The following is a 26,134-nucleotide window of genomic DNA, read 5'->3' on the forward strand; positions in this document are numbered from 1 at the left end:
TATTTCAGCACGAAATTTAAACGTTGGGAAAATGATGAGGAAACCCAATAGTTTTGCTTAAAAGCCCAATAGCTAGTTATTTGGCCCAAGAGTGTTGGGAAAATGATGAGGAAACCCAAGCCCAATTCTTTTATTAAATCAACATATTAATCAATCAATCTTATTAATGTAAAGTAGATTATTAAGTTTGTTAATTCTGATTAGTTATTCCTCTGCCACGTATTATTCAACTTTTATGTAGCTGTTTACGCAGGTGTTTCACAACCCACTTAAAGATGTATAAATATTTTCTTTCTCATCGTAAAATCCTAACACCAACAAACAATCATCCACCAAAACTCGTAATCCTCCACAGCAATTCAATTCACTGAGTAGGTAGTATCTTTACTAGGAAAATATTAATCTAAAGAGTTGAACATGAAGCACAAAAACCAATCTACGCATATCTAAATCTAGAATTAGGACATCCCAATTGATCCATTCTAACAAGACTTAAAAAATATTCCCTCCGTCCCAGTAATGAAGACACATTTTCCTTTTTGGGTTGTCCCAATAATAAAGACACATTTCCAAAAAAGGAAATAATTAGGGCATAAGATACACTAATTAATTGCACCTTAATCATGGTATAAATAAGAGACAAAAAACCCTAATCTTATTTTTGCCAAATTTCGTCCTCTCCGCCTCTCTCACTCTCTTGTCTCTCTCTCTCAATCCAGCTTCTCCGGCGAGCCTCCGACCACCGCCGAGCACCCCTCGCCTCTCCGACCACTGACGGGGGCAGAGGGCCGAGACCTAGCCCTAGCCCTGCCGAACAGCGCGGCGCCCCTCCCCCTCTCTTCTCCTTCTCCGCCGCCGCCTACTTCTCCTTCTCCAGCCGACGGCGGCTCTGGGGCCGCGCCGCGACCGCCTTCCTTCTTCCCCTCGCATCTCTCTCTGTCCGACTCCTCTCTCTCCCCCTCTTGGTTCTCCCTCGTCTCTCTCGCTCATTTCTCTCTCGACCTCTGTGTTTGTCGCCGCCGCCTTCTCCGACCGAACAGCCGCCACCCATTCTCTTCTCTTCTCCGACAGATCTGGTACTAGTGGCTAGGGTTTGCAGGGCGGTAGAGCTGTGGGCTAGGGGCTAGGGTTTGCAAGCGTTCGATTTTGGGCAAGAACCCCTTCGCCTTGGTTCTGGAATCCTCCATTATCGCCGCCCATCTCCTCGCCCCAATTCTACCACCGCCTCCCTCCTCCGCCAACGTCCGTGGCCGGCGTCACTGCTATTACAAATTTGATGTTAATTTTGAATCAATTTTTGGTGCTAAATTTTTTGGAATTGTTTGTGGGTTCGATTATCTCTTGGTTTGATTTGCAATTGTTTCTGGGTTCGATTTTTCAATTTGCAATTTTCAATCTGTCCAATTGTTTCTGGGTTGATTCAATCAGTTTTTTAATCAGTTTCTGCAGTCACAAATTTGCAATTGTTTATGGGTTCGATTTTCAGCGGCATAGCAGAGGGAATCGACGGTCGTGGTCGACGGCGGCGGCGGCGCTGGTGGTCGGCGGTGGTCTGAGCAGATGAGAGAGAGAGAGAGAGAGAGAGAGAGAGAGAGTTGGGGTTTAATAAAGACATTAATGAAATTACAAAAATTTAAAATTCAACTAAAACATTAAATAGAAATAAATAAATACACTAAATTAAAACTAATCAACTACACTAATAGTGGTGGGCCACAATACTTTAACAACTAATCTACCTTTCCTTAATCTCCGTGCTCAAAAGACCTATGTCTTTATTAATGGGACGGAGGGAGTAGCAAGGAGCAGTGAAAGCATCGAACAAGAAATCACTGAAACATCATGTGTATGTCGAGCTATAAAATCTGGTGGGCGATTGCCCTCTCGATGGATGTGAGTGAATCGGACCAATATACCGCACATGATAATGCGAATCCAGTAACTGTGTGTCTTGTTTGAGCTGATCTGTGCCGACCAGAATGAAAGAGTGAAACAACAATTGCAGCGTCCAACTTGTTTTTCAGTTATGCTGCGAATGAGAAAGTGGAAATAGGAGAAAAAAGGGCAGTGAATAAGAATTGAAATGAAAGAAGAAGCCAAAATATAAAGAGAAACAGAGCACCAACCAAGCATACTTATCAATTAATTTCCCCAAGCACTACCTGCACTGCACACTTGTTTCATCACTCAAATGTCACAAATCAAAAGTAGGAATCGAATTAATTCAAACCAAATCTGCAATCTCTTTTATGTACCTTAGTAGTAGTATTCTCATTTATACCGGAGGTCAATCTCTTCCCCGTAATAGTCCTCGTGTTCCTCTGATATTCTTTTAGCAGAAACCACTGCAAAATCGCTGCAATTCTTCACAACAATTTCTCTAAGTGTGGGTATTTCTGCAAAATCTAAAGGTATTTCCTGCAAGTTATATAGTCCATCAAGATGAAGGCGCTCAAGGCATGGAAAGTGGGATCTTTCAATTTCCCAGATTTCTAGATTACGACATTTCTCAAGAGTCAAGAATTTGAGAGTGAGAAATTGGCCTTCAGTTGTTTCCCACTTCCCTTCCTTGAAACTCCCATATTGGAGTGTGAGGTTGTGAAGATGGGGCAACACACCTACCTTATCCAATATGTCTTCCCAACAATAATCCATTGTGCAACAAAGATTCAATCTCTTGAGCGAATGGGGAAAGTTGATTGCACACTTTCCATATAAAAAGCAATCCAAGGACTCAAGTTTAGTTAGACAATCGAGATTGCTCAAACAATACATCTCATCATCACAATTAGAAAAAACCAATTCTTTTATATTGGGAATTTTTTTGACCACTTGTTCGCTACACTTGAAATCGAATACTTTCCCCAGGCTTTGCAGATTTTCCAAAACAATGTCATCTTGGTCGTTAGGAGGATCTGGGAGACGAAGCCCATACGTGAACTTAACATGCCTGATGCCACACATGTACCAAATACCACTTGGCGCAGTAATAACCTCGTTGATACTGTAGTTCTCAACAATTAGTGTTTGTAGATTCCAAAATCGCCATATTGAACAAGGAAAATTCTCCTCGCTTCTTTTGTCAAAATCTATTTGAAGGAACCGTGAGTTAACTAACTGATCCCAGTGTCCAAATAAATCTTCTTTGTCCCTTTCTTCTCCAGTTGTTTTCAGTATCCTCAACAAGCTCATATTGAGAGGTGATAGTTCATATTGATTATTCCACGTCAAAGAACGAGCTTGTGACATAGGCGGCAAGACGTTGATGCCTACATTATCTGATGCGGTGTAATAAAGTCTTTCTTTTTCAGCTTCTCTCAAGCACAAGTCTCTCAACAAGTCATGAATTTGGCACCACCACTCACTGGTAGTCCTTAAAACAAGATTTCTACCAATAAGATCTTTTAAATACTCTTTTGCTATCTCTTCCAAGCTTTTCCCACATACTGCTTTCACAAATCCTTCCGCAATCCAAAACTTAATGAGCTTCGGGATAAAAATATTCTCATTTTCGGGAAAAACTCCCATATAGAGAAAACATGGTTTCAAATGTATTGGCAATTGCTTGTAACTCATGTATAGTATTTTCAAGCAACTCTCATCATCATCTAAATTAAGGACACTTGCATTCATGTTTTCCCAGCACTCTCTTTCATGTTTGGACTTGGCCAAAAGGCCTCCCACCACAACAATTGACAATGGAAGTCCTTTGCAGCCTTTTCCAATCTTTATTCCGATTTCCTCCAATTCAAGAGGCCAACCTTCTTCGCCGAACACAGTTTTGGAGAGAAGCTCCCAACTTTCAGCCTCATCCAAAAGTTCCATCCCAAGGCAATCAGAGTTAGGTAATGTAGAAGCCAAATCTGATAGCCTAGTTGTTACTACTATTCTGCTACCATTTTGGGTATCCGGAAAATAATTTCTAACTCTATCCCATGCATCAATGCTCCACATATCATCCATTATAATTAGGTATCTTCTACCATAGAGATGTTTATACAACTTTTCTCCTAATTCATCCTCATACAAATCGTCATCGACTTCTATATTAAACTGACGAAAAACTACTGCAAAAATTTCTCTAATGATATATTCTTGAGAGATGGTAGCCCACGCACAAATATCAAAACGCTCCTTAATAAGACGTTCTTCATAAACAGTTCTAGCAAGAGTGGTCTTACCGGAGCCGCCCATCCCTACAATGGGAATGATCTGTAGATGAAGGAGATCAGAAGTGAGCTTATCCATCAATTGAAGCTTGAGATCATCAGCACCCACCATGCTACTCTGCTGCGGGATCGAAGAAGCTGATCTGGAGGAATCAGGAGGCAGCTGATGTTGGACTCCAACTCTCCCTTGAATTTGCTTGGCCTCCTCTTCGATAAAAACCATTTCTTTTATCACCTTCTCGAGAGCTTCATACAAGCCATCATAACTCATATTTTCTCCATTATTTGTGAGCTGATCGAAAATATGAGATTCAATGGCGTGTTCGGCCGCATAAGCTGCATCTGCAATGCGAGACTCCAATGGATCCGCTTCTTTGGAGTAGCCACGATGGGGGTTATACCCCTCGAGAAATTCAAGCAGGAAATTAATCTTTTGAGTGAGAGACTCAACTTGTTTGATGACGAGACAAACAGGAGGGTGGGGATGATGGTGAAGGTTGTTTATGATATTCAAAGCAGAAACAAGAGTTGCATAAGCTGCTGCCATGGTTGTTTTGGGAGTTGCAGAGAATATGAGATGAGATGAGATTAATTGATGAATTCTCAAAGTCTGGTGTTTCCAATCTACGTACCTCTATTATTCAAAACATTAATTTCTCACTTCACATCTACCATTCACACTGAACGATAGGGACTGGAGACTGGAGCAGTATTGTTGAGCTATTTCCACTTCATGTGGAATGGCCCCACAAAGTTGTGCAGATGAAATGTTGCATTTATTGCAACAGTTGCAGCATTTGATTTGAAGAAATATTGTCTGCAACTTATTACTGCAGCCCACTTTAATCCTCGGCAATGCAGTAAATTGCAAGATTTGCAGCCTCCTCCTATGAGTTCCATTCTACAATTGCGGCTATAGGTGAAGAAATTTGCAGCCCAAATTTCTCTATAAATTGAGGTGAGTTCTGCCAAACGAAGATGTGCAGAAGTGCGAGAAGTGCGAGGCAAAACAAGAGAGAGTGTGGTGAGTGCTTTCTGAGAGAAGAAAAGTGTGAGAAAAAATCATAGGATTTCTCATCTCTCTTAAAATAGTAGCTCAGTCCTCTTGTGTTTTCTAAGTTATTTGTAGGGAGAATTTTGTAAGCCTACTATATACATAGTGAAAGTTTTTAGACTACGGTCTTGTGGTTTTTTTCAATTTGGGTTTTCCACGTAAAAATTCTTGTCTCATATTTTCTTATATTTTGCACCAAATATTTTTCTTGGTTTGGTCCCATTTTGTAATCCAGCAAGAGGGAAAAGAATTATCGTGGTTCCGCTGTGCAAGTGTCATTTATTTTGACACTCTAGGATTTTATCCACCACTTTTCCCAACATCATTATATATATTTGTAATTATTTCTTTTTTCCTTTTCTGTGTATATCATCCTATTCTAGACAATAGACTTCAAAAGCTCTCAACCAATTCCGAGTTTCGACCTTGGATGGAGCTGGGATTCGGACGGTTATTCGATGTCGAAACTCGAGAGCTTTTGAAGGAGATTGTCCTAACATGAGAGGATATTCTAGACATATTCTAGACAATAGGCTTTAAAAGCTCTCAACCAATTCTGAGTTTCGACCTCGGATGGAGCTGAGGTTCGGACGTTTATTCGATGTCGAAACTCGAGAGCTTTTGAAGGAGATTGTCCTAACATGAGAGGGTATTCTAGACATATTCTAGACAATAGGCTTCAAAAGCTCTCAACCAATTTTTGTGTGGTATGTTCATTGGTTCAAAGTCGAATTTTAACATTTCGGTGAGTGAGAAACGAGTGGTTAAAATTCGGCGTAATTACATATGAATTACTGAACATTAAAAAAAGTTCCATTATGTACACAAACTTTAAACTATGTACTATTAAAGTTACTAAATTCTTTTTTTTTCACATTTTGCTATATCATTCATTTTTCGATCAAATTTTATGTTGAAATGACCATTTGAAATAATGTTATCTCGCCTATTTTACAATCTTTGCGAACCGAAGTTATTGAGTAATTTTTTTCAAATAAAGCTTATTAAATAATTTTAATATAAAATTTAAAATTAATGTGCAAAATGAGAATTTTTTGAAAGTTCAAACCTTGAAATCAAGGACTTCTATAACTATTTATCTCAAACAAAAAAAAGGGAAAATTGCACCTAAATACACAAACTTTGCCAAAAATCCATATTTGACGCGAAGTTAGGATTTTACTCCCTCCGTCCCACTCTAAATGTCCCATTTGCCATTTTGGGCTGTCCCACTCCAAATGACCCATTCCCTTTTTGGCAAAACACTCTCTCTCTATACCTAATATTTAAATAATTTCCACCAACCCACTTTATCTACTTTATACCCACTTTATCTACTTTTTACACATTTCTTAATCTCCGTGCCCAAAAGAAAGGAGACATTTGAAGCGGGACGGAGGGAGTACATTTTAATACACCAACTTTCGTTGTTGTCCAAATTTGAAACGACTTAATTCTTAAAAATTCAAAAAACAACCCCTTTTTGTAAATAATTATACAAAGACCCACTTATGTTATAATTTGGGACATTTAAACCAAAACAAGATATTTTCTTATGATGTTTTCTTTTAAACCATTTTAAGCACGGATCAAAGATTAAAAGAAAACATCATAAGGAAATATCTTGTTTTGGTTTAAATGTCCCAAATAATAACATAAGTGGGTCTTTGTATAATTATTTACAAAAGGGGTTGTTTTTTGAATTTTTAAGAAATTAAGTCGTGTCAAATTTGGACAACAACGAAAGTTGGTGTATTAAAATGTAAAATCCTAACTTCGCGTCAAATATGGATTTTTGGCAAAATTTGTGTATTTTCACGCAATTATCCCAAAAAAAAAAGAACTTCTATAACTATTGATTGTGCACATGTAAAGGGGCCTTGGTTTTGGGCCTTGCATATATTGGCAACTCATATTGGCCCTTGTTTTGTTGAAGTCCAAATTGAGGTTGGGCCAATTATTTTGAATATTATGATTGCATATTTTATTAATATTAGATCAGTAGTGTTCGATCACTGATGTTTGACTTGCAATGATTGAGTATATTGAGCATTAGTACATTTTCTATAAATAATCGACTCGCACCGACAGAGCATTAACGTACTTATCACTAATATTTGACATGCTCGACTTATTTTCATCGATCAAAATTTGTGATACGAGTAATATAGGACAACTTGACGAGGCTTTGAATATATTAAGTAAAATCATTTTATCCTTATACATTAAAAATAAGTAATTTCTATCATTTTTTTGATAATAAATATTTTTTTTCTTTTACTTTTGTTTAACCTTTATATATTGATTTGAGGTATACACATAGAGTGGCAAGTTAGTAATATTCGACCAATATGAGGGTTAATTAGGGATTTACATCTCCTCTTTTGCGATTGCTGGCCTCAATTCAAATTGCTGATAAACTCTTACAATTGGATTTGTTGATTAACGATTTTTCTCTGCAATTGATAATTATATAGTTACACTTCGCCGGAAACCTAAGGCTAAAATTCCTCTAAAACCCTACATTTCTATCATCTTAAAATCTTCTCTCTCTCTCTCGCTCGCTCTCGCTCTCATCCATGTAAGTTTACTCCCAATTGTTTCTGGATAATTTTCTTAATCAATTTTACGATGATAAAGAAGGAAAAATGTTTTCTTCCGTTGGATCTTTGCTTAACTTCTTGTTTTCCTTTCCTTTTCTTTATATATTGATATTTAATGTTTCAGTGAGTTCGTTCTGAATTTGTACTTGGTTTCTTGAGATATTTGTTTATTGGGTCTTTGAGGGCGTGCGAAATTATTATAAAATGGAATTCATTTTGTGATGGGGCGAGTTTTTTCTTGATTTGGGTGAGTTGAGAAAGAAGGTTTAGCCTTTTTCAGCTGTCTTCTGCTTTGGAACTGAGAATTTCTTCATAAGGGCTATTAAAAAGATGAGTCTTTATTGTTCATGTTGTTTGTGTTTATGGATATTATATCTGCTTACGGTAAAGTTGAATTTTGAAAGCCTTGGGTGCGCAATAAACTCAGGCTCAGGTTATTGTGATTTGTGAAATTTAGTAAGTCTAAATTGCATAATAGATTTTGAAGACATTTGCGACGATTCTGCTAGAAGTTTTGTGGTTGCCTTTTTGTATATGCTTTCGCCCTTTAGCTGAATCTTATCTCAAGATAATGCGTTTGAAGGCAGCGACCTTTCCGCGTAGGTAAATCTTTGCCTGCTAGGCAAGAGGTAGTTTTCTTTTTGTGTTTCCTAACTATACTTTAGTGGAGGTTCAAAAAATTTGGAACAGATTGGAACTGAATTTTTAGGAGTATAGCTTCTTGTTGATATAACTATTTAGTATTCAGATTGCTTAAGCATAAAATCTTAAAGAGTATCATCCTCGCCCTTATGCGGTGAGATGATCGATTGTTACAAGAATCAGTTCAGTAAGATGAAATGGGAATCTTCTCCCTTTGATGTACTTCTTCTTAATAATATAAATTTTGTTTCATATTTAGAAAAAAATGTATTTCAATAACATCCAGCAAGGACAGATATTTAGCCAAGTCACATTTATTTTCAAAGAATAGATAGGTATCCCAAAAATGCCATTGTCATTGATTACTTGTGATGCTTCTTTTATAAATAAAATGAGTGAAGAAAATAAAGAAGAAAGTTCACTCAGACTCCCCTAGTTTTGTGAATCACCATATATTGCTATTGTTTATAGTAATCTAAGAATTAAAGCAGGATATACTTGTTTATTCTGTCACCACCTTTAAAATGTTTGTGTACCATTTATAGGCTCTTCAAAATTTGTGCCTTGCATTCTGAGACTTTCTTGAAACATACCGGATTGCAAATTTGGTGATGATGCTTCGTAATGTATACGTACTATACGTAGTTGTTCATGTTCCTTAATGTATAAATTTCAATGCAGATCATGGCTGAACTTGATCAGAATCACGAGGGTGAACAAGCTCATGGACAAGAATATGAACCTGAACAAGAAGTTGTGCATGAACATGAAAATGAAGTGGAGCATGAAAATGAAGTGGGACATGAAAATGAAGTGGAACATGAAAATGTAGTGGAACGTGAAATTGTAGTGGAACTTGAAAATGTAGCGGAACGTGAAATTGTAGTGGAACATGAGCATGAAAATGAAAAAGAAATTGCACCAGAAGATGTGATATCAGAGAACTCACATCCCGATGCAAAACAGGACCACGCAGATGAACCAGTTGCTGGAGGTGGTGAAAGATGGCCCGGTTGGCCAGGAGAGAGTATTTTCCGGATGTTGGTACCAGCACAGAAGGTTGGTAGTATAATTGGACGCAAAGGAGAGTATATAAAGAAAACATGTGAAGAGACAAAAGCTCGGATTAAGATTCTTGATGGTCCTCCAGGAACAAGAGAAAGAGCTGTAAGCAAATTTCTTATGTGATTTAGATCTTAGTATCATATATTTATGTCAAAGCTAGTTGAATGGATGTGATCTAACTACAACTTCTAAGTATGTGTTGTAATGTTATATGTTGGAAATATCTCTAAGGAAGTTCATAGGAACATAGTAGCATACTCGCATGCCTCTTCTTCACTTATGTCCATTATTGCTTCTCAGTTACTATTCCGTTTCCCATATTTTGTTGAAAATGAGTTTTGGTTATTAATGTAAATTATGTACTTATAGGTCACATGTTATGTGCCATTGAAACATGATGTGCATGCCTGTGGAAAATGTATGCGATCATCATGCAAAATACGCAGTGTTTCTATGCATATAAGATTTAGAGTACCTACTCAACACAGAATTCCTTTATCTTGATACTCAAGGCTCAGGTTTTGGTCTATTGTTCGTTTTTATGTCAAGTGAGATGCTCGTCTTCTGATAGATAAAATTTTTGAACAAGGATGTCAACCCCCCACCCCCAGACCCATATCTAATGCCTTTTTGCTGAATATTAATATTTTATCAATGCTTTCTCAGTTGGTGGACTATGTTTAGACTTTAGATAATGATAGATAGCTGTGCTTTTAGGCCGACATGATTTTGAAATATTTTCTGCCTGCTTGAACATTTTGCGAGATTATACTCGGATATAATTCTGGTAGGAAGATTGAAGGTCACTTTCAATAAAGAATTCTCCAGGGACTAAAAAAAGAGAACATTTTCAAGAGATGCTTATACTCCTCACTTGACTGCAGCTGGTGGTATCCAATTATCAATAAAGTTAGGGTACTTTTAGGAAACTAACCACCTTGAATTGTGAAATCACAATCTATATTAAAAGCTTAACTGTTGCTAAACTAGAACAATTCATAGTTGACATATATCTATACCATTTAATTATTGAACCTCTTTATTTGGGCATAGGATTTATAATACGACTCATAATTTGAGGTATTTAATAAGTACTTCTTTAAATGTCCATTAAATTAACAAAGATGAGCCTAACAAGCTACAAACTTTTGTTTTGGAACTTCAAGATAGAAGATAGCCTGTCCAATCAAATTCAATAAGTTTTTATAGCTATTTCAATGCTTTTTAAAAAATATATGATATGAAGGAAGTCAGTTTAAAGTGTTATGCTTGTGATAATGCGAATCTAATAAAAAAGTACATAGGATCATGGAGAAATATTAATTAAAAGAACATGATAGGACGTGAGAAGATCATTACAACAATAAGTTCTAAGATTTTCCCTCCCTCTTTTTGCTGCTTTTGGGACCTGGTGATTTAGTTCCCTAATTTAGAGGAAACAGTGTTTCTTATATCTCCACTGAGATTAGAGGCAGGGAACACCGACCATTGTAAAATAGCCTAGATAATAATGTACTGGCTGTATAAGTTACTATAAAAAGCTTTATGAATATCTTTTGTGAAGTTCCAGCCTTAACATACTGAATTTCTTGGTTATAAACCAACTCAGCAACATGTGAAGATATCATACTGCTTCCTCTTTAGAGCACATGTACTAGTGTCATATTTTGTTCCTGCTGAACAGGGGCATGAATTATTAATTGAAGAATATAGTTAGAGACTGGGGGCCAGAATGTCCTGATTTCCAAAACTTAAGTTAATGGAATATCCGAGTACTTTCACTCCCTACTGCTGATTCACTAAGGATTGGCTTGTTGAAGAGCTTTGCTGCCTAAGCCAACTACTTGATGGAGTATAAACCTCTGGTGTTGGGAATATTTTCGAAGGAATCTTCTGTTCAGTGAAAATAAATCAAGTGATGGCTGGCTCACCTCCCGGATAGGTAAGCGGCCTGAAATTCTTGGAGGAAACGCTATGAGCTAGCATTTCAATCTTATTACCTCTTGTAAGTCTATTACTTTCAAGAATAGAAGGTTCAAGAAATGAATTCTGAATATGTCCGCCTAAAATATCAGAGGTCAAAGAACTGATGAATGGTGAAAGATGTTAGTTTCAAGAATAGAAGGTTCAAGAAATGAATTCTGAATATGTCCACCTAAAATATCAGAGGACAATGAACTGTTGAATGGTGAAAGAGGTTTCGGATACATGAAATATGGGGAGAGAGAATATGATCCATAAAAATCGAACAAATAGTATGCCACTCTGGAAAATCTTATGATTGTATACCAGTTAACCTGAAACTTGATGAAAAATTCTCCAATTTATTTCTAACTATGTTACCAATATCAACTTGTGGAAGAACTTATCTCCTATCCCATTATAACCAATGACTCATGGATAGATCATGGCAGCTAAATAGATTTTATGAGAAGACAAATATTTTTTACATTATTTGGGAGTAAAAAGTTTTCTTCTTTTGAATTTATTGGGCATTACAAATTTTATCCAAACTAGGTACCCATTAGACCGCTTACAAAACAACAGAACTATTCAAGAATCTGAAGTTTATTGTTTAAGATTTTAGCACTTAAGTTGCTGATTTGCACTTTTCTGGTTAGGTAATGGTGTCTGCCAAGGAAGAGCCTGATGCTCCCCTTCCTCCTGCTGTAGATGCTCTGCTCAGGGTTCTTAGACGTGTTGTGGATGGACTGGATAATGATTCCTCTGAACCACCATCAGGTTCAGGAGGAAAGGTCTCAATAAAGTTGCTCGTACCAGCCCCTCAAGCGGGAAGTTTGATTGGGAAACAAGGCGCAACTGTCAAATCCATTCAAGAAGAGTCTAATTGCATCGTTAGAGTTCTTGGATCAGGTTCTTCGTCTTTGTGACTCTATAACCTATCTATTTAAGGATTTGAACTTGATCAGTATAGCTCTTTTTCTCTTGCTGATTATATATCATTTTTTGTCTGTAAGTGCCAAGTCAGTCTCTTCATAAGAAGTTTCCCAGCCATGTTCCTCAGTATTCTACGTTGAGTCTGGTTATTCTGGTTGAAAACTTTATTACTTTCTCTGTCCTTGAAAGTTGTTGTCTTTTTGCCATTTTCGTCCGTCCACAAAAATTTTGGCATTTTCATTTTGGTACACTTCCCCTTATATTTTAAACCCCATTCACACTCAATATTTACAAAAAACCCAACCATTTAACACATCGACTTTGGTGGGTCCCTTTTCTCCACTTTATATACATCTCCCAACCATTTATTAAAAACCCGTGCCCCCCAAACCACACCACAATTTTCGTGGACGGAGGGAGTATTTTTTGTCTATGTGCTTGGAGTTTTCGCATCTTCATGAATTTGGAGGGAATCAGATCTGTCATGTGTATTTACTTTATCTGAGTATCTGTTCTTGAATTGAAAACTATGAAGTCAGTATTATATCTTCTTAATCTTCAATGCATCATTGCTAATTTTCCTATGCTTGAGTTCTCTCTACGTGCTTTGTTATTTGTCAAAGATATGCTATGTGTAATCTTCAGGTTGTTTAGATGATATCTTAATGCGTATCTGTTAGTTACTATGTGCACCATTATGTTGTGCACTATGAGTTATTGAGGCTGAGCGTAAATTATAGTGGAGAATAAAGTTGCAGATGGAGTGGGATAGCTACTTGTTTTTGGTCACTAGATACGCGCAAACATGAAATATGAATATAAATGTTTGAACTTTTCAACATATGTCTTCATGCCATATGTTGAGCTGTTACTGTTAGTTCCAATGTGTAAATTGCTTCATGTATGCATTCCAGAAGACCTACCTGTTTTTGCTCTTCAAGATGATAGAGTAGTAGAGGTGGTAGGGGAGCCTGCAGGAACACAGAAGGCTATTGGATTAATTGCTTCTCATTTGAGAAAATTTTTAGTTGATCGGAGCATAATATCAATAATCGAAATGCAAGTAAGATTTCTTTTCTTGCAAGTACGCTGACCTGGTTCTTTTTCCTTTGGTTCTCTTTTGTCTTAGCACTTATCTATTCTGCTGGCAGATGCAAACGCCTAATCCGCAGATGGATCATATGCCTCCTCCGCAGAACTGGGGTCCACCTCCCCAATCTTATCCTCAACATGGACATGGAGGCCCTGGATATGGAACTACCCCTCATTTTATGCCTCCTCAACAGTTTGACAATTATTATCCCCCTACTGACATGCCACGTTCAACAGAAAAACCACCTCATCAAGGTATATCTGCCTATGGTAGAGAAGCTCCGGGGCAAATGCATTCATCATCCAGCCAGGCAGCTCCATCTGTAATCACTCAGGTTAAACTCTTCTTCTTTACTTCTGTTCTATCTATTTTGTGATTCGGATCGAGGAATCAATCATGGTTTACTTCAGTGCCATGATTTCTAGAGTTGTTTAAAGTATAGTTCCCTACTCATCATTCTTTCGTCAGATTTTACTTAAATTTTTTTAAAATTGACACTCAAGGCTGACCCCTTTTTCTCTACTTGAGTGAATTAGCAGCTGAGTTTGTTATTTTGAGATCAATAGAACTTTGGAGATCTGCATGACCTCTTTATTGCATCGATTCCCATTGTAGTTTTCACAGTCTGCCATATACTACATATCTGTTGATATTTTGCATTTGGCTCGTGATGGTTAGATTTCGACCTCAGTTACATATTCACAGGCTGGTTTAATAATAGTTCTTGTTTCTTTTGGAAAAAAAAAAGGTTTATGAATTAATGAACTAGTACTCATCTGGCCTTTTTAACTGATATTGGGGTTCTACATGAGAAAAACTTGCTTCAAATCGATCGTGGTCAGAGTCACGAGGAAAAGTGCTTCCTTATATGGTAATGGGTGTGATCGATTTTCAGGTCACGCAGCAAATGCAAATTCCTCTCTCTTATGCTGATGCTGTAATCGGTACACAAGGTGCCAGTATAAGTTACATCCGGCGGGTTAGTGGTGCTACCGTTGCCATTCAAGAAACAAGGGGTCTTCCAGGGGAGATGACAGTTGAGATTAGTGGCACTGCTTCTCAAGTCCAAACTGCTCAGCAACTGATTCAGGTAACGACGCAGCATGCTCCTAAACCTTCGTGTTTTTTTTTTTTTTAAATCCCCAACGATCTTCTTATATCTCCATAAGCATTTGACAAGTTGTTAGATGTGTTACAGCAAACCTTTTTCAAATCTTTGCACCTCTAATGATATCATTTTCAGTTTCCTGTATATGCATTGCTTCCTTGAAACATAGAGCTAATCGTCTCGATTTTATGCTGTGTTGGGCAGAATTTCATGGCTGAAGCTGCAGGCGCAGCGGCTCAAACACAACACGCCCCCCCTGCAGCAGAGCAGCACGCGTACAACTCTTATGGAGCGCATGGCTCTGTATACGCATCAAATGCTTCGAATCCTAGCCAGGGCGGGCAATCGGGAGGCGGCTACGGCCCAGTTTACGGCAACAACTATGGCTATTGAGTTAGAGAAGCTTACTGTTTTTCCATGTTGTAAGAGAAATTAGGAAAGAACTGCTGATTTTCTCATTATCAAGCCGTCTCAGTTTCGACTGTGACTCACTGCTTTCTGTTACATATATTTCTTTAGTTTCAGCCATGGATCATAAACTATTAGCTCTAATTTGAAATATTCATAAACCAAATTTCTGTCTAAAAGTTATGAGTAGATAAAAGCATGAGATTTTTTTTTTTTTTTAGAGGAATTTTGTTTTGTTTCTTAATAACAAAGTTTCGAGTCAAAAATCTAGTAACTTTTGGACCAGCCGTTTGATTCGGATTACTTTTGACAGCTCTAATTAAAAGGAATTATACCGCATATGTTTAGTTTGAGTGATAAAACATGATTGATAAAAATAATTTAAATTTAATCAAATATTTGATTTGCGTAATTTGATCCGTGGTAAATAACTGGCAAAACGCATCTGAAGGTCCTCATACTTTGATTTTTTATTTCAATGGATCCTTATACAATTTTTTGATTTATTTGATCCTTATACTTCTAGATTCAATATCATTAAATCCTTCATTAACGTATTCAGTTAATCCGTTAACTTTTCTGTTAAATATATTTCATTTCATCAACTACTATTAAAATAAATTCCACATCATATCTCATTCTCCTCTAAAACATAAAACATTCTACTTAATCCCACAACGTATATATCTAAAAAAAACTTACACATACGTCTCACCAAAAAAAAAAAAAAAAAAACCCACCTACACATACGTCTCAGAAGTTTAATGCAGGAACAACGTCCTCATTATCAGTTGGTAATTTCATCGAACAGGTGGGGTGCATTCTGGCTGCGGTTTAGCTGAGATTTCATCATATTAAATGATTGGAAGAGAAGAAATTTTATGATCAGATCGTGTAATAATCTGGAGTGAAAGTGATATCATGAGTCTCGCAAGACAAAATGATCTGATGCTCATGAGTCCTGGAGCAATGTAACTTGTTTCCCTTTCAATTCTCTTTTAAAACATGATGTTGAATTAATATGTGTGGAATATACACTTAATAATAAATTAATGAAGTGGACAAATAATAGTATATAATGAAATGGAATATTTAACGGAAAAATTAACTAATTAAATGAATTTGTTAAAGAATGATCTAATGATATAGAATATAGAAGTATAAGGACCAAATAAATCAAAAAATTGTAAAAGGAACCATTGAAATAAAAAAACAAAGTAGAAGGACTTTTAGATATGTTTTGCCTAAATAACTTGGCTCATACTTTAATCATCCACTTGGATGATTATTTATCACTTTAATCATTCTTCAATCATATCAATCTTACATATCTCGTCTACATCTACGCACACCCCTATAAGTCTTGTTAGCCAAATTTGACCTAGAAAACATTGTTTTGAATTTTAAATTATGTCAAACAAAATAATTTGAACGTCAAAACAATGATAATCAGTCCGTGGATTCATCAAAATGAATAGGGTTAATTGTCTGTAAATACACGAAGTATACTCAAATTTTGATTTTTAACTGACATAATGACAAATATTTCGAATCATGTTATTTGTGCAATTACTTGTCAACCATACTATCAAAACCATACACAACAAACTTAGCCTAAAAGCAATTAACCAGACAGCATTGGATCATAAGTTCACACACTTCACATACATCTAAGAGGTGTAAGAATTGGTGCCAGTTTTGAACTTATCAAGTACCTCTTGAATAGATGTAATGTGATTCTATGACTATGTGCTCAACAAACATTACATCCATCAAATAAACTAAGCATAAGATCTACCAAACTCCAAGAATCTTTCAACAATCACTCAACCAAACAAATGCAGGCTGATGCACTGTGCATATGATCTACCATACTCTAAGCACCTTTCATGAATCATTCAACGGTGACTTAAAACTACGCCGTATAGGCCGGATCACACATTCCTCTGCATTTCAAATAAAATGATGCGCGTTCTTACTAAATTCAGAGTAAGATAGGTGAAACTTGCCTTGTAGTCGGCTGCGTTGGGAGCCTTATTGGCTCAGCCGCCAACGGACTGGACTTGATTACAACAGACAATGCTATTGCAGCGCCTCTTCGTTAACCCCAGAGCAGAAGCCAAATAAAGCAACAACAGCATGACAATAGTTACAGTAACATTTAAGAAAATATATACTAGTATATATTATGTAGATCATTTCAAACCTATCAAGAAAAAAGTAAGAGGCTGTATTCTTCTATAAAATGATACTAGAAAGCAATCCACTTAATAGGACAAATAATAAAACTAGTCATCTAATTATTAGGACAACAATCTTGCACCCCAACTTATAGTAATTCCTTTATCTAAAAACAAGTCTAAGAAAATTTACTGCACAGGTAAGAGCATAGCTTAGCTTAGCTTAACTTTATTGCATGGATACAGAATGAGTAGTCATATTGGCGCTGCACACGTCGTCCTAAAGTGGCCCGTCTGATTGCAGCGGCTACAATGTACAACTCTCTTCACACGGCCACGATCTTCTGCTCTAACACGCTTCTTCCTCGGTCGCCCAGGAGGGCGGAGTGATTTAGGTGGATTAATAATCATTTCTACAGATTTACTGCCAGTCGGGTCTCCTTCAGAAAACTCCATCCACAGTGTTTTATCTGGAATAGGATGTATGGTTTGTGAGTACGTCTTCCGATAGGTAGCAACAGTGAAACAGCTCTCGGTGAATCGGTGGACATTCTGTCTGCAAGAGAGTAGTGCAGCGACAGCGTGCGCACAGGGTAGACCATACAGTTGCCATCCCCGACAGAGACAACAGCGGTTTCTGATGTCAACAATGTTTGTTCCCTCGTGAGATATCACCTCAAATTCAGCTTCGTTAGCGCGAAGAACCTGATAAGTGCGTGCACGCTCAAGTGCCTCCGCAACTCGCCTCTCTGCACTCGGCACAAGGATGGATGTCCACTGCATACTAGTCTCTCGACGTTCATTAAACCAGGTCATTAGCTGCCTTCGGATGCATTCCATCATCTGGATTATAGGAAGACCAGAGGCTTCCAAGATCCAAGTATTTAGAGCTTCCACTATATTAGCTGTCAAATGTCCAAACCTTGTTCCCTCAAAATAAGCTGTAGCCCATAATCGAGGGGGAATCCGGCGAATCCAGTATGCTGCATCTTGCGAAACCTCCTCAATCTCTAGAATTTTTGCTTCAAACTCAATAACTGTAAGAGCATGGGCAGCATCCCACAAAAGGTTAACAAGCAGTGTATTGTTAAACTCTTTCCGGAAGCCTTCACTCAAATGGCGCATGCAAAACCCATGGAAAGCAGTGGGGAAATTGGATTCTACTCCGTCAACGATGCCTTTTTGCCTATCTGACAATATCGTAAGCCTTGGCATGTTCTCAGTATTCACCTCGAGAAGGTTATGGAGCTCAGAGAGAAACCACATCCAGTTATCATCGTTCTCCTCATCAACAACACCAAAAGCCAACGGGAAAAGGCCACCATCCCCATCAAAACCAGTAGCCAGAAGCAATGTACCCAGGTATTTACTCTTTAGAAATGTTCGGTCAAGCCCAAGAAGTGGACGGCAAGCATTTAGGAAACCATATATGGATGCCTGAAATGAGATGAAGAGGCGCTGGAAGCAGTTGTCGGTAGAATTTCCATAAACAGATGCAATACTTCCTGGGTTAGTCCGTTTCACTTGCTCACAGTACTGCGGGAGGAGACGATATCCTTCTTCAAAGGATCCACGCATAGCAGCCATAATCCTTTCCTTTCCGCGCCAGGCTTGCTTGTAAGATAGAGTGATACCGTGGACTCTATGGATTTCTTCCAAGATCTCTTTTGGCTTGCAATTCGGGTTCTCTCTTAGACGTTGCTCCACGGAATTGGCAACCCACTGAACCGAGGCCTGCTGATGCCCCAGATGGGAAATTCCACCACATGTATGACTATCATTGATGGTCCTGATTGTGAAAGTGGGTACACCAGGAAGCTTTGCAGCATGAATGCGCCATGGACATTCCTCGCTGGCACATCTGGCAGTAAAACGAGTTTTATCCGACTTTATGGTCTGCATCTCAAAATGCAGGGCAATAGCTGTGTCCCTCAAAGCCCTTCGACAAGCTTTGACATCAGCGAACTCTTGCCCCACATGAAGCTCGTAGCTAGGGCTTATAGCAAGGGTTCTCTGCTGCAGAATATGAGCGGGAGTAACTACTAGAGACTGGTGAAGATCCATATCGTGCATAGAGTCCATGCCCATGTCCTCATGCTGGATCACTGCTAACTCCATATTCTCGTCAAGTTCTTGGTTCTCAGAGACAGCCAATTCATTATGATCAGACATATCTAACTCACTGCTACCTCCATGTAGATGCACATCTTGGATATCGTGATCAGGCTTCTCCTCCATCGACAAACCATTCTCTTGCTCATCATATTCATGATCATCACCCTGACTGTCATGACCCTGTCCCAACCTCGCGTCTTGTTCGTGAGCCTGTCCCATCTCCAACCCATGGTTTTGAGCAATAACTATGTTGTGATTGCGGTTTAGCACCACCGGCTGGTTATGACCAAGAGCTGCACCGTTATTTTGTCCCAGGAGAACGTCGTGGTTCACCATTTTCACCTTATGCCTGCAAGAATTACTGAGCTACATATCGATCAATTTAAGTCAGACGATGAAGTCAGCAAACATTTCATTCAATTCGAGCCAGCAATCTAATAAATCCAACCTCTAGAAACTCAATATTCAAGAATTGCAATCAAATTTCTTGACAATCCATAACCAAGTTACAAAATCACAAGGAGTTTTGACCTCATCACAAGCAAAGACAATATTTAGTAGTAAGCAGCAAAATTCTCAACCCACACCATACTAACTCGATCAGCATCATTCTCTACCGCAAACCTCTCATCCAAACAAATCCGTTCAATCAATAAACACACACACACACACGCATACACACACACAGAGAGAATAGCATCAAAAGAGGAACCTTTACAAAACAGAGCTCCAGCCACAAACAACACAACACAACACAAAACAAAACGATCCAAATTCACCAGCACAGAGAAGGAAAGAGAAGACACAGATAAAATTGAACAGTGACTCACCTGCGTATAACAAACGAAATTCAAGCAAAAAAGTGGAATCTTTATGGCATCAAGCTGGAGTCTTTAACAGAGGAGGCGAGAAACCCAGCTGCGACAACACTCTCAGTGAAGAATCATAAAGTCCCAAAAATGGATCTGCCCCAATTGGGCATCAAAATTGGAAGGGCATGGGAATTGAGAGGGCAGTTAATTGGTTGGAGAAATTTGAAAGTGGCGGGGAAAAGGGAGCAGGAGACGAAGGAGAGAAATGGGAAATCGGAGAAAAGAGAGAAAGGAGAAGCGAGGGCAGAAGAGGGCGATGAGAGGATTGAGAGCTGTGAGAGATGGGTATTTAGGTCAAAACTTCTCACCCTTTTTCCCTTCCCATTTTGTACTTTACCCTATTACCCCTTTTCTATTTCCATCATATTTTATATTTATTCATATTCATATAGTATTATTCTCTCCAAAAAAAAAATATTCATATAGTATTATACTAGTACTATATTTTATTTGAGTGTGTTGATAAAGTGCAAAGGGTGTGCTTGAGCTTGATTTGTTTAAATGTTTGAGTATTTGAATTTAGTTTGGTTGGCCACTCAATTATCGAGCTCGAGCTGGTGCGATACTTGTATATATGACGATGTTTGAAATTAAGTTTGTTAAAAAATTATGAAAGATTAAAAATTAATAAAAATATATTCTTAATCAACCTGTTATTTGAGTTTGAGTTTGGCGAACAAATGAATTCAAAAATGTTCGCGAGCATAATGAGTCGAGCGTCGCCAGACTTGAGCTCGACTTGTTTACTAATAATCTTTTTTTTGAACTAAACCTCAAATAATTTACAAGTAACTTTGTTCATTTACATTTCTATGCACGGAAATGTCATTTGATTTTTGAGATTTTGTACTTCTTTGAATATATATAACTCATTACTCTATGTAGGAATATACTATTGACACCCAAAAATATTGTAGTATATAAAATGCATTATTGCATATTTGATAATGCATTTTTATGTGTACACTATTGTCTCTTTTAATAATGAATATGGATTATACAAATATCAAGGATTCAAATTGAGTTTTGTATAGTATGACAAAATATTTATTTGACACAACATTATTTATGATGAATTTAACTTTGCAGTTAATGATACTTGCATTGATAAATATTATATATTATGTAGTATATATTTTTAAAAGTCAACGTAGGAGTTTGAGTTTAACATGAAAATTGAATATCTGAACTGAAGTTAATGAATTTAAAATTAGTGATATGCTTTGCTTTCATGGATCATAATATTTAATTATTAAAACGGCTCACATTATGAATAAATATTATATTTAATTTAAAAGTTTCGTTATGCCCCTATGAACAAGTGGGCTATTTCAAAATATTTTTCTAGTAAAATGATTAATTTGAGATTTTGAAATGGGCTTGGACATAATTTGAATGGGCCAACTGATTTTTTGATATTGAAATTATTTTCATACTAAAATTGATACTGATTTGATTTATTGGACTTAAATAGTACTCCACTACAAGACATATAATAAATATCCGGCCAACTAATACTTTATCATCTCAATCCTATATTCCTATTTATTCAAAATAATTATTTTTGCATGTTTATTACTTCATCTGTCTAATTACAAATGTCTCACTTTCCATAATGAGATGTTATATCACAAATGTCTCATTCAATTTTTAACAATATATTTTTTCTCTATACCTAATATTTAAATAATTTTTATCAACTCATTTTGTCTACTTTCTATACATTTTTAATCTCCGTGCTGAAGAGTAATGAAACATCTGTAATGAGACGGAGAGAATATTAAAAGTAGGCATCTTTGTGAGTTCCCACATATACTATTGTCTTCCATGAAAGATAAAGACATATGGGTTTGTTTTTAGGTGAAAGTACCGGTGATGATGAGACAAATGATATGATGATCTTAAAGATACTAGCACATCATTATTTTCTCAAAAAAAAAAAGAGATACTCCATTATTGCCCACTAAAATAATTAAATAAGTTTAGTCTTATTCTAAAATGTTGTGCTTTCGATAATAATAACCAATTTATGAGAACGTGTACATATAAAATATGTCATCAACAATTTCTGCAAGATAATTATAAATATAAAACAATACTACTTGTGATCACATAATATTCCATTCGTCTCATTATAATAGGTTCGTTTTTTTTTGGATATGAAGATTAAGAAAGTAAGAAACTTATTTTTTTAAGATAAAAGTGATGTGGTCCATGTTAATGAGTCTAATCCAATGTAACTTTCAAAATGAAAAACGAGTCCAGTCTAATGCGACGTAATGAAGTATTTATGTTTCACAATCAAAATATTATTAGATTACAAAATTCCTAATACTCAAATGATTACTTGAATCCTTCAGTATCATGGAACTGAATGATCTCACAAGAGTCTATAGAAAAATTGAAATATTAGAATTTGTCTAATTCAGCTACAAACCTTCAATTCAACTTAACACACAAATCTATAGTTGAGACTATGTTCTTCAAAAGAAGCAGGCCAAAATAATTATTGTAGTCAAAAGAATTTATTCTATTTCTTAGTGTGTTGGTGTATTCATCCAAAAAGTTACAGGTAAAAAGAAGAAAGAAATCAATGGAATCTATGATCTGATTTGCTGAAAGCTTCCACTTTTTGAAGAGAGGGGGTGGTTGAAGTGGGGTAGGGGGGGTGGCAAGCTTTCGGCTTACTTGTCTTTTTTTCATTATCAAAATGCTTACTTTAGAGGAACCCTCATCTCTAAATACTATATTCCTATTAGAATTTTTCAAACACCATACTGTTACATCCCCACCACCACTTTCTTATTTGTGTATATGTAGTGTTGGGATATAAGTTTATTTCACTTTTTTTTTTGTCTGAATCTTGCTTTGTTTTGTTCTTACTTCTTACAGTTGAGCTTTTCTTGCGATCAGGTATGATTCCTCTGCTGCAGATTACTGATTCATTGTTTGACTTCTTACTTTATGCAAATTGGTTAAAAACATCATCTTTCCCATGCTTTTGCTGATGATGAGATCTGGTAAATGGTAATCACTCTTTGTAACTTGGGATTTTTTTCAATTTGTTGATATAGGGTTTTTGAGGAAATGGACTTAAGGCGAAGTTGGGGCAATGAATCTGGACATAGGGTTTCTCTCAGTATTGCTTCAGCTTTAGTTTCAGCAGTTCTTGAATGGATGCTTATGTTTATGCTCTTTGTTGATGCTAGTTTTGCCTATTTTGTTACAAGATTCGCCCGCCATTACCAACTTCGAGCACCATGTTTGTTGTGCTCGAGATTGGATCATGTTTTGGGAGATGAGAGAGATAGTTTTTACTGGGATTTGATTTGCAATGAGCACAAGTCGAAGCTCGCTTCCTTGGCTCTTTGTCAACTTCAAAACCCCCGCGTTGGTAGTGAGAGATCGTCGTCTCAGTTAGACCAAATGCCTCATGTAGGATATTCTCAGATCAGGGATAACTCCGATTCTGAGTCAGAATCTCCATTTTCAGACACTCAAAGTCATGAAATGGAAACTCCGGTGGCTAAGTTCGTCTTTGCAGAACTTAGCCATCATAATGTAGGATCTGAGGCGCCTATCGGGCTTGGTGGAGATAGTAAAGACGTTGCAGGGCCTTCTGATCTGATAGATTTTTCGTGTGTTGATCCTTCTCCAAATCCGGATGGGGCTCGCCCCGTTGATCCAAAGCAGACTAGTAAGTCAAACGTGTCTCGTTGCATATATTAGCAATCTTTATATATACTAATTTGGTGTTCATGTGTATTTCATCTTCTTTTGCACTAGTGGGAGTGATTAGGAAAGCTTATCTACTTCTCTTTTATCATTGTTTTCGAATTTTGGATTGTTTTCTGCAGATGTTGATGTTGAATGTGGAGAAACTTCAAATCAAGGAGTTGACTCCACAGGCACAGATGAGTTATGGAAAGAGGTTAAGACAGATCAAGAAAGCAACTTGATTCCACCAGTTGAAATTCAGATGGATTTAAAATCTAATAAAACTGGCTCTTTGGATCTTGGTGATGCTTATAGATTAGCAGTCGGCGCGAGAGGTAGACAGTTGTCGGGAAGATTAGAACAGCAACGGTCTATAACAGATAGAGTTAGTGAGGATCTGAAGCTCTTGCTGTCACATATATCTGCTGCTCGAGGGCTTGACTTGTCCTCGAATGATATTAGCCCTAAGGTATCTGCAAACGGCGAAGATTTTAGAGCTGTGGATGCCATAGGAGCTCAAATTTTTCAAAGAAAGATTTCACTTGAAAGAAATGAGTCTAATTTATCTCTAGATGGGAGCATTGTGGGTGAAATCGAAGATGAAAGTGATGCAGATCGATTGAAGAGACAGGTTGAGCATGATAAGAAGATATTGGCCACTTTGTACAAAGAATTGGAGGAAGAGAGGAATGCTTCTGCAGTTGCGGCTAATCAAGCAATGGCGATGATCACGAGATTGCAAGAAGAGAAAGCAGCCTTCCATATGGAGGCGCTGCAGTGTGTGAGAATGTTGGAAGAGCAAGCTGAGTATGATGGCGAAGCGCTGCAGAAAGCTAATGTGCTTCTTGCAGAGAACGAGAAACAGATTCAACGTCATCAGCTTGAGCTTCAATCTTACAGAAATCGATTTGGGGATGTGCCTTCGTCTGGATATGAATCAGACGAGTTGAAGGAGCCGATATACATGAGTTCAGATATCAAGACAATTGATGGAACGCCAAAGATCTCGTTGCGTCAGTTTGAAGATGAAAAACAATATATTTTAGAATGTCTGAAGACAGTGGAGGAGAAACTCTTTGCATTCACCAAACATGAAGTCTACTCTGACACGAACAATCGAGGCTTTTCAACAGAGGAATCACTTGATGTGAGTGCTTCTCACTCTCAACGTGAAAACGAAGAATATGGCAGTAAAGATGTCGAGTTAGCAGCACTAAGACACGAGCTGTCTGTTATAAACAACAGATTACAAGCACTCGAGGCAGAGCAAAATGTTATTGAGTGCTCAATCAGTGCACTCGATAAGGGAAGTGAAGGATTTGTATTTATTCGAGAAATAGCAACCCGTCTGCATGACTTGCACTCTGCTCATGCTATCAAAAGGATGCAAGACTCAACGTGATTCATGCCTCGGTGCATCTAAGGTATGCTCTCGACTCGTGCCTCTGTCATCTAGTATAACCGTATATGACTTGTTTGTTACGCGATCAAACTTTTCGTTCCTGTTTTATTGGTTCATACGACGTGATCAACCTATTGAATATCTCAAAGCATTAGTTTGCATTAGGCAAAACCTTAAACAGTTTGAAAGGATTTTGTGTTTTATTCTGTCATATATTGAAGATTGCTTCACTTTAACTGAAAATGCAGAGAATTAGAGTAGTATCATAGAAGCTAATGAGATTGCTAGTTACTCTAAACATAGAATTTAGATAGGAAGATCACAAAAATGCCTTCTTATTATGTGCATCACTAAAAGATGAAGTTTCATTTCTTGCTATAGGCATCTTGTACATCAAAAGGAACAATTTACGCGTTATTGTGTCGTCTAAGTTTTCCCGATAACATGTTTTCTCAGATGCAAAACGACGGAAGCTTAAGCCTTGAGACGCAGTCGAGAAGCATGCTGCAACAAAGCTGTATATGGAAATGTTATGTATAGTGTCATCACTTCTTTTCCCTTCTTCCATCTTATGTATAGGATCTGTATTTTATTACAAAGATTCTTATGAGGAATTCTTGATTTGCAGTTTTGGGTTCTACTTTTTGAATAGATTCCCTCATGTAAGTCTTAGTCTTCTTGTTTGTGAAATTTTCTTGTATTTTTATAGTGATGGATTTAAAGATGCATAGGCATTTGAAGTCATGTTCTTGAATTGTTTCATTGAAGGATTGAGAAGCAGTAAATTATTATCATTAGATTTCATAGT

General features: G+C 37.2%; 4 protein-coding genes across 9 annotated transcripts; 2 read left to right on the plus strand and 2 right to left on the minus strand.

Moving 5' to 3' along the window:
- Positions 1-1,606: 1,606 nt before the first annotated feature.
- LOC130984948 (putative late blight resistance protein homolog R1B-16) lies at positions 1,607-4,750 on the minus strand. Of its 2 annotated transcripts, XR_009088834.1 has the most exons (3): positions 2,256-4,750; positions 2,127-2,162; positions 1,607-2,029 (listed from the first exon to the last, which is right to left on the minus strand). XR_009088834.1 is itself a non-coding variant. In XM_057907645.1 (2 exons), the coding sequence occupies exon 1, from the start codon at positions 4,714-4,716 to the stop codon at positions 2,272-2,274; it is 2,445 nt and encodes an 814-aa protein (XP_057763628.1). In that variant the 5' UTR covers positions 4,717-4,750; the 3' UTR covers positions 1,607-2,162; positions 2,256-2,271. The 2 variants fall into 2 exon arrangements, 1 of the variants encoding a protein (XP_057763628.1); XM_057907645.1 differs by having other exon boundaries at positions 1,607-2,162.
- A 2,802-nt stretch (positions 4,751-7,552) lies between these two features.
- LOC130984949 (flowering locus K homology domain-like) lies at positions 7,553-15,219 on the plus strand. Of its 2 annotated transcripts, none has more exons than XM_057907647.1 (7): positions 7,553-7,804; positions 9,150-9,635; positions 12,155-12,407; positions 13,349-13,494; positions 13,583-13,858; positions 14,420-14,614; positions 14,837-15,219. In XM_057907647.1, the coding sequence occupies exons 2-7, from the start codon at positions 9,153-9,155 to the stop codon at positions 15,023-15,025; spliced, it is 1,542 nt and encodes a 513-aa protein (XP_057763630.1). In that variant the 5' UTR covers positions 7,553-7,804; positions 9,150-9,152; the 3' UTR covers positions 15,026-15,219. The 2 variants fall into 2 exon arrangements, with proteins under 2 accessions (XP_057763630.1, XP_057763629.1); XM_057907646.1 differs by having other exon boundaries at positions 7,573-7,804; positions 13,346-13,494.
- A 2,035-nt stretch (positions 15,220-17,254) lies between these two features.
- On the minus strand, positions 17,255-20,555 carry LOC130984950 (uncharacterized). Of its 3 annotated transcripts, none has more exons than XM_057907649.1 (2): positions 20,166-20,555; positions 17,255-19,696 (listed from the first exon to the last, which is right to left on the minus strand). In XM_057907649.1, the coding sequence occupies exon 2, from the start codon at positions 19,669-19,671 to the stop codon at positions 17,476-17,478; it is 2,196 nt and encodes a 731-aa protein (XP_057763632.1). In that variant the 5' UTR covers positions 19,672-19,696; positions 20,166-20,555; the 3' UTR covers positions 17,255-17,475. The 3 variants fall into 3 exon arrangements, with proteins under 3 accessions (XP_057763632.1, XP_057763631.1, XP_057763633.1); XM_057907648.1 differs by having other exon boundaries at positions 17,255-19,701; positions 20,166-20,525; XM_057907650.1 differs by having other exon boundaries at positions 17,255-19,684; positions 20,166-20,516.
- A 2,358-nt stretch (positions 20,556-22,913) lies between these two features.
- LOC130984953 (myosin-binding protein 1-like) lies at positions 22,914-25,953 on the plus strand. 2 transcript variants are annotated; one of them, XM_057907653.1, is made up of 4 exons: positions 22,914-23,120; positions 23,282-23,904; positions 24,065-25,348; positions 25,708-25,953. In XM_057907653.1, exons 2-3 carry the CDS (start codon positions 23,295-23,297, stop codon positions 25,324-25,326), a joined length of 1,872 nt encoding a protein of 623 aa, XP_057763636.1. In that variant the 5' UTR covers positions 22,914-23,120; positions 23,282-23,294; the 3' UTR covers positions 25,327-25,348; positions 25,708-25,953. The 2 variants fall into 2 exon arrangements, with proteins under 2 accessions (XP_057763636.1, XP_057763635.1); XM_057907652.1 differs by having other exon boundaries at positions 22,929-23,120; positions 25,783-25,953.
- Positions 25,954-26,134: the final 181 nt, after the last annotated feature.

The sequence above is a fragment of the Salvia miltiorrhiza genome, chromosome 5 (assembly GCF_028751815.1).
Source record: "Salvia miltiorrhiza cultivar Shanhuang (shh) chromosome 5, IMPLAD_Smil_shh, whole genome shotgun sequence".
NCBI classification, from domain to species: Eukaryota; Viridiplantae; Streptophyta; class Magnoliopsida; order Lamiales; family Lamiaceae; genus Salvia; species Salvia miltiorrhiza.

What these genes read in the sequence shown, in the direction of transcription:
- LOC130984948 (XM_057907645.1), bottom strand. Translation starts at nt 4,716, where the DNA reads ATGGCAGCAGCTTATGCAACTCTTGTTTCTGCTTTGAATATCATAAAC.
- LOC130984949 (XM_057907646.1), top strand. Translation starts at nt 9,153, where the DNA reads ATGGCTGAACTTGATCAGAATCACGAGGGTGAACAAGCTCATGGACAA. An exon ending in CAGGAACAAGAGAAAGAGCT is followed by an intron (nt 9,636 to 12,154) that starts GTAAGCAAATTT and finishes TTTTCTGGTTAG; the next exon opens with GTAATGGTGTCTGCCAAGGA. An exon ending in CTGCTCAGCAACTGATTCAG is followed by an intron (nt 14,615 to 14,836) that starts GTAACGACGCAG and finishes TGTGTTGGGCAG; the next exon opens with AATTTCATGGCTGAAGCTGC.
- LOC130984950 (XM_057907649.1), bottom strand. Translation starts at nt 19,671, where the DNA reads ATGGTGAACCACGACGTTCTCCTGGGACAAAATAACGGTGCAGCTCTT.
- LOC130984953 (XM_057907653.1), top strand. Translation starts at nt 23,295, where the DNA reads ATGGACTTAAGGCGAAGTTGGGGCAATGAATCTGGACATAGGGTTTCT. An exon ending in CGTTGATCCAAAGCAGACTA is followed by an intron (nt 23,905 to 24,064) that starts GTAAGTCAAACG and finishes TGTTTTCTGCAG; the next exon opens with ATGTTGATGTTGAATGTGGA.